Source organism: Anopheles aquasalis, chromosome 3 (assembly GCF_943734665.1).
Source record: "Anopheles aquasalis chromosome 3, idAnoAquaMG_Q_19, whole genome shotgun sequence".
Taxonomy (NCBI): domain Eukaryota; kingdom Metazoa; phylum Arthropoda; class Insecta; order Diptera; family Culicidae; genus Anopheles; species Anopheles aquasalis.
Window position 1 is genome coordinate 9,205,001 of NC_064878.1, and position 7,500 is coordinate 9,212,500.

Sequence of the window (7,500 nt, forward strand, 5' to 3'; positions counted from 1 at the left end):
CGAATGAGGTATTTTAAAAATAAAATTTTTCACTTGCTCGCTTTTCCCGTGATCAAATTTTCCGTCACACACCCGAACTGGGGAGCGAGTTTTCACAGGCACGGGCAGGCTTTTGGATTTTCTATTTTCTTTCTCAGCTGAATTTTCATTCGAAAAGCCGGGAACCATTTTCCATCACCGGAGTTGATTAGAACACTTTGATTATCTAACGCATTCACTCGTGGCCCCCGAGGTTGGGAATTTTGAATCCCTTTTATCTACTCGCTGCGTACACAGACACAGACACACAGACACACTTTGAACCACAGATTCGGACGCAGATTATCTGCGCTAACACACTGCTACTGGAGCTGGAGTGAGGATGGTGCGAAGCGGAGAAGCAAAAACCGTAATCCACGGCCCGGTTTTTGCTCATTTTACCCACCAGACCAGGCACTGAACATGCACACCAGGCACAAGGCACAACGCACTAGCCCCTGGCGGCCACTGGGCACTTTCTTCTTTTCTGCGGCTGCGATGAGCGATGATGAGGTTGATGCAGAGACAGCGCCAAAGAGATCTCGATGTTCACCCTGCCACGGCTCGACTACGAATGGGTGCGTTCGGTGGGGTCGATATTTTAAGATCGCGCCGCGCGATGTTCCGACCTGCCGGGCTACAAAAATATCACCCAGGCCATCGGGCGAGCTGCCCCCCGGGGGCAAAACTCAGCCCGACTGCCGTCTCGTTTGCGATGTTTTCCCTTCCGGCCTTCTTGTCCTCGGTGTCACCGGTGGGTTTTTTTGGTTCTTCCTTTGCCTTATTCGCAGCATCGGCACCGGCACCAGGAACCACCTTTTGGCTCCGTCCTGTGGCACGCTGTTGTGGCTTTGGTGGTTTCTTTCTTTTGATTTCCGCTTTCGCCTTCAAGCGAGCGGTTGGATGGGAGATGCATTTACCGGCATAAAAAGTTACGATCGGGCATTACGGGTGAGGCGTGTATTGATAACGTGCCGTACGTGGATGTATGGCAAGGACATTCAAGCAATTATTTTGAATTAAATGAATTAACATGCTTATAGGATGGTGCTTCCGAAGGAAACTGATCTTAGATTCAAAACACTTTCAATGTTGGATTCTTTGAAAAGTTCTGAGGCATGTTTTGGTTTTGTTCCGAATACCTGTTTTGCAGAATGCTCCTTCATGCTGCTGTTCATAGTCTTTTGTTCCTCTTTTTGATTTTTTTGTTATTAAATCTTCCTTTTATTGCTTTGATCAAAACTAAAATAAGCAATTAAGTTAAATTTAATTGAATGAAACATCGATCAAAAGCTAATCACGCTCGCGGTATAACATCAATAGACACGCGCTTATTGTGTTCAAATGCAACAGAACCATCAATCCTACTGCATAGAACTCTGCAGTTTGTTAAATCCATATTTGTTTACATGCAATTGGAGAGTTTTCTTTGAAGAGACCATTCTTTACTTAAAACCTTTCTACCGGCAATGGAATCCACAATCGTACGAACAATTCTAAAATATGTTCCTGCTTTCCTGTATGAACTACTCATCTTACCCTCGAAAGGTATCTTGAAACAACAGAGAGAGAGAAAAAAAATACCTCAAAACGAAAGGTGTGTAAAACGAATGTTCAACAATCATTTTTCAACCTCATTCAAACCCTTTCCACTACCTCTGCCGTTCCTGTGCCCCGATCGCTCTACGTTAAGCACAGACCGTCCTCGATCCGCGAGCTAATTTTATTAATGCACACAGTGGAGGGCAAGAGGATTGAAAAAGAATCCAAAACAATATTAACGCACGCATGGTCGGACGGACGGACGCAAGCCACCATCCGCAGAAAACACACACCCCGTAACACTGCCAAATTCACTTCACACGAGAGGGAATGCAGGAATAGAATCTTCCTCGCGTTTGGTTTCGATCGTTCGAGCAAGGCCAGGAGGATGAGCCGCGTCATGTATGCCGCAGACAGGAAGTGCGGAAAACAACCAAAATCAACAGAGTTGAGCGAAAGAGAGAGAGAGAGAGAGAGAGAGAGAGAGAGAGAGAGAGAGAGAGAGAGAGAGAGAGAGAGAGAGCAGCCAGAGGGAGACATCACTTCGCTGATGCGTTACTTCACTTCCACCGGGTGTACAGTTTCCACCGTAAAAGCAGAGCCAACAGTGAAGGAAATGCTGAAGCGTACAAAAAAAAGGTTTTCAAACTTTAATGCACTGCACCAGACACGCGCACTTCACAGCAGCAGCAGCAGCAGTAGCATACCTCACACTGGGATGCTGGATGATGGTGCGGCAGATGATGCTTTGAATAATGGAAGCACTAAGCGCGCCACAGTCAGGCGGAGTGCGGTGAAGAGAAAGACACAAACACCTTCTCGCTAGCTAGCGAGCGGCCGTACCGTACAGCGCGTTGCTCACACCGGCGGCCAAAAGGACATCCTCTGGCTACAACGTTTCGACCTCAACTGATGAGATCCATGATGCTGCGCTTGAGTGAGCCGTAACGTGAGTGATGCCGCCACGACACTCACGAACTTCTCGTTGACAGAGCGCGCTAACGGTCGTTTCCCGTTAAGGATTTTGTAGCTTTGCAGGATCAAATGGTGGTTGTAATATCGTGAAGACGTGTGTGTTATGAATTGAAAAATAGTAGGATGCTCAAATGTGTCACCATTTTATAATACTCGCTCGCTATGATTCATCGGGAAATCCATCATCAGGTTTGCTCTCTCTCTCTGTTGAGTCTCTCAGGATCGTTCTCTCGCAATGCCATCACCATCACACGGAAAGCTGCATGTTGCTTCACCGTCGTGTGAGTTCGGTCATGTTCGGTCCGCTCGTTACTGCGGGACTCGACCATAACAAACCAACCGCTCAGGCCGGGTTCGGTAGCACGCGGTGGTTGCTTGGACCACCGCGTTATGTGCCATGTTCCACGAAAACAGCTGTGCAAGGTTGCGGCTAGCAGCGTCCTCATCGTATCGCAGCATGCGCAACAGCTCTCTGCAACGCTATCGTACTGGCGGGATTAGGGCGCACGCACACAGCCATGCTTTGTGTATGCAGTAAACATGCTTTATGGGACTGTGAGAGAATTATTTTTATCCATGTTTCCTCGACCCACAAAGAGATAGAGAGAGACTGTTTCTCTGTTTCATTCTTGAGATAAATGAAATGTTGCCACAGTTTGCTTGTGTTCGTGTCAAGGTGGCAAGCTGTCAAGCATACTGCAGTAAGGAACGCTGTTGCCTAGGAACGATGTCTTAGAATGTCGGCAGTTTATTGGCAAAAAAGGGGTTGGTAGGGGAGTGGTCGTGTGGGTAATTTTTCACGGCAGCAAACCCATTGATCAGCTGTTCAGCAGTCCCAAGCCCCCAGCTTGACCGTGTTTGACAGCTACACATACAGCCACTGCCAGCGTGTAAAGCGTTTACTGTTCGCTGCCGAGCTTTGCTTTTAGCGCATTGAAGGACATGGATATGCAAGAGAGTGAAGGTGTTTAAGATTTTAAATAAAATAGAATCAAATTAGAGATTTAGTTGGAAGAGCGAAGAAAAATTCGCATTGATGGAGACGCATGGTGTTTTTCACACGGGGCACCATGCGTCTCCATTTTATGTTTTTAGGTGCATTATTATTTATTTTCCCCGACACATTTCAAGATTCCGTTGCTGGATACATTCTTGCAATGACATAGCACTCCACACTAATATTGGTACAACGTCCAAATACATAATGCTTCGTAGAAACATCAATCGATGCCAAAATCGATGCCAATCGTAGAAACATCAATCAATGCCATCAAACAACACCAAAAAAAAATCTAATTTCAAATATCGAGCATAAATTGCAGACACGTTTGCTAGGCATCTTTGAGCACGCTTCAAGGAAAGCAAACAGGATGCATGAAAGTTCCACCATGTTGCTCAGCATTAACTCCAGTTACCAACTCCCATATGGTCTAGTGGCTAGGATATCTGGCTTTCACCCAGAAGGCCCGGGTTCGATTCCCGGTATGGGAAACAGGATATGCGTGCATGACGGATTCCTTCACAGGGAATATCGCACTTTTTGTTTTTCACATGTCACATCATATAAAGCATACTGTTTCTTTATATTTTTTAATTGATTGTAGTACAAGAAGCGTTCTAGTTGTCGCGTTGAATAAAATTCAAAAAACTTTTTTTTAATTAATGTTACGTTCAATATTTTGCACTTTATTCACATAATATAGCAAAATGTCCGCGTGTGTGTTTCATTTTTGTTATTGAATATGAATAAAAAGTATTTGTACGACAAGGCCATACAACATTCTATTCTGCCGCTACCAACTATTCCATTTTGTTCCATTTGTGTTCTTGTAAATTTACTCTATGGAGCGGTTGACACTTTGTTACATTCGATAATGTTTTTCTGTTTCTTTATCATACTTGGATTCGATGTTGGTCACTTTTAAAATTTGATTCATTCTATCTACTATTCTAAACGATTGCATGCTGGGAAAGATAAAATAGGCTGCCCTTGAGCAGGCACACGTATAAACCGAGTCCACGGACACGAATTTTGTGGTGTGATAGCAATGATGAGATCATGCTGCAATGGTATGGACCTGGTGAGTGTTTGTACAGCGTCGGGCCACTCGGACGGTCTCGACGTGGTAGCTTCTGTTCATAAAACGGAAGCGTACGGGGCAGTGAGCTAGGTTTTGCAAAACTTGTACCATCATCATCAGCATCATCTGTCTCGAAACTCCATGTTATGGAATCATCTAGCTAGTAAACATTTTAATCCAAATTATTGTTAACCAGAGCGCACCAGTGCAGCAATCGCTCGTAAATTCGATCTGCAGATCAATCGCAATCATTTGTTAACATATGATGTTAACTGCTTCACCTCTGCACAGTCTCTTTGGCCACCGTTAATGCTAATTTAAAATAACATCGATCGACTTTACGTTACGGTACAAACTTCAAAACGGATTCCCGTTAAGGCTAGTGCAGTTTACAACTGCAAGCAGTATTTGGAAAAACCTATATTGCAGACCGGGTGCACTTAAGTTGAGGTATAAATGCTACAAAGACAACGTGTGGTTTGACTGAATAGACACAAAATTTAACATTAACCGTAGCATGTTGGTTCTGTGAAACATAAACCATTGAAGCTCGACCTAACGCACAAACTCAAACAGGCGAAGTAACATTAACGAAGTATTTGGTAAAAGCATTAGACTGTATCTAATCTAATTGACGACTTTAGGTGGCACTTTGACCATTTTTTTTTCTTATTGCATCGAATATTTCATTTTGACTTTGATAAGCTCTGTCTTCCACTGGCATTGCACAAATACTGCACTTTACTGAAGCATCGCAAAACATGGTGTTTCCATCGATTGTTAAACATAGCAATGAACTGTGCGTCAAAAAGGAAGTTTTCGTCAGGAATCAAATAAGAAAAGAACAAACAAGGTGAAGAACTGTGAGGTCCGCATAAAGAAGTACCCCCTTAAGCCCTAGCGAACGCGCGTCTTACACATTTAAAGCTTTACAACAACACCCGTTCTTACACCCCTTTCGATTGCATGGCCTCGTTTTGTTTTGGGAGCTGTACGTCGTACGTTACATCATTGCATCACCACCTCTACACCAGATGCCCATCACCGTCGGTGTAACCGAGCGAAACGTTGATCGACGCTAGACTGGAGCTTCCCGGTGGATCGTACGTGCCCATCAGCATACCATTCCCGCTGGACGGTGGTACCATAGCTAGCAAACCGACCGGCAATCCACCACCACCACCACCACCACCACCATACACCGGTTCCTGAATCGTAGGCGATGGTGTCGCTTGGAACGTTTGCGTCGATAGTGAGCTGGGGAAGGTAAAGGTGCCACTCGCATTGCTGTTGCTGCGCCTCGGATCCTTCAGTATTCCCTGAGGTTGTTTCGGTGTCGATTGGACGGCATTTGCGATGTTACCGCTAGCGCCGAGATTGGCTAGGGGGAGCGCCGATACGAGCGTCGTGCCGTCGGGACCGAAGCCGCCCATGGCCCGGTGCGGATGTGTGTGATGTGTTACATCTGGCGGTGGAACCATGTTCCGTGCGATGCGTCGTAGCGTCTCCGATGCGCTTTCCGCTTCCTGCAACACAGCGATACGAGACATAACACAATGTTAAGGCTTTTGAGTGAATCAAAAGAAGTGCTTCTGAACGTGGAAGCCACTTACCACCGGCGGGTAGGCGAGGTATCGACCGTTGTTCATGTTGTAGTACGAGCCATCCATGGGAGGACCATCGATGGTAGCTGCTCCTGAATAAAATAGATACAATGTTTTGGTGTTTGCTATCAGATACCAGATTTCATTCCAAAGTGTTTTGTTTTTTGCTGGCATCGTACGAGTGAGGCCGTAATTATTAAGAGATAGAATCGAAAGAATAGAGAGAGCAGACATTCCAAAGAGTTGTTGGTTTCAATTTTAACATAATTCCCTTCCAAAACAACATAATACACTGATAAAATAGGATAGTAAAACTTTTAAAAATTACAGAATAGAATCCCCATTCTCAATCTTATTTATATTCTTAAGGAATTAAACCCATTAATTTCCCAAAAGCTTAAGCAAAAAGTCTCAAACAAAGCTGTAGCGAGTTTCAAGCAGCTGCTCGAATAAGGATTCTGCCCGAATTGGGAAGCTTTCATCACATGCTCGCTATAGGATATCCTCGGGAGAAAGGATATTCCGCTGTTTTCACCACAAAACTCACCACTTCCACTGCCGACATCACTAATGTAGTGAGGGAGACTTCCATCCGGCTGATATCGTGGCGGTGGCAGATCAACTCCATCGATAAGGTACGTCGAGGCAGCCTTCTGGCGTGTTTCATCCTGGAAATGTTAGGGAAGTGAGTGGCTAAGTAATAAAAAAAAAGACATTAGATAGTTTTCTACGTACCATGCCATCCTGCTGACTGCCATCATTCGAGTACCCATCACTCTTCTCCGAGATGCTGGACAACGTTTCGCCCGTTACCGTATCATTATACGAGCTCGGTGCATACATCTCGAACGTGCCCGACTTGCTGCCTGGATGCGATGTGTCTATGGCGACGATTTAAAGAGAGAGCGGATTAATAAAAAAAAGGAACACAAATCATCGATGTTCATCGAACTGTTCCGGTTCGCCATTCACGTGCTCACTCGTTCCAGGATCTGCGCTAAAGGAAATGCAAGCCAATTATGATTGAAAATGTCCGCAGTGGCGAGACCACTCAATCGTTACATGATTGATAATCTAAGATACATCTGGTGCAAAAATGCTGCCCAAACTCTGATTGCAAATTGCTTGCATGTGAATCATTATTCTGCAGTCGCTTCAGCGCCATCCTGGCGATGCTCTTAATGACGCATCAGGGCATCACGATGGTGATGAGAAGTTTTAATCATGATTGATGTCCTTTTCAACACCTGCGGTTCTCTTGCGACTTGGCCGATTGCTGT

The 7,500-nt window shown here is 45.0% G+C and overlaps 2 protein-coding genes and 1 non-coding gene across 18 annotated transcripts in view; 1 reads left to right on the plus strand and 2 right to left on the minus strand.

Moving 5' to 3' along the window:
• Positions 1-579, minus strand: part of LOC126576071 (ryanodine receptor) — a 38,363-nt gene extending 37,784 nt beyond the window's left edge. For all 16 annotated transcript variants that reach the window (XM_050237167.1, XM_050237165.1, XM_050237162.1 and 13 more), the window contains exon 1: positions 425-579. The gene's annotated coding sequence lies outside the window, so the exon portion shown is untranslated. The remainder of the gene's footprint in view (positions 1-424) is intronic.
• Positions 580-3,954: 3,375 nt separating this feature from the next.
• Positions 3,955-4,026, plus strand: Trnae-uuc (transfer RNA glutamic acid (anticodon UUC)). Its single transcript has one exon. It is a non-coding gene; the product is annotated as a tRNA-Glu (tRNA).
• A 224-nt stretch (positions 4,027-4,250) lies between these two features.
• Positions 4,251-7,500, minus strand: part of LOC126576075 (nephrin-like) — a 148,742-nt gene continuing 145,492 nt past the window's right edge. Inside the window, exons 20-23 of the mRNA XM_050237179.1 lie at positions 6,956-7,101; positions 6,768-6,888; positions 6,230-6,312; positions 4,251-6,142 (exon numbers count right to left, since the gene is read on the minus strand). Coding sequence (XP_050093136.1) covers positions 5,642-6,142; positions 6,230-6,312; positions 6,768-6,888; positions 6,956-7,101 — 851 coding nt within the window. The 3' untranslated portion in view covers positions 4,251-5,641. The remainder of the gene's footprint in view (positions 6,143-6,229; positions 6,313-6,767; positions 6,889-6,955; positions 7,102-7,500) is intronic.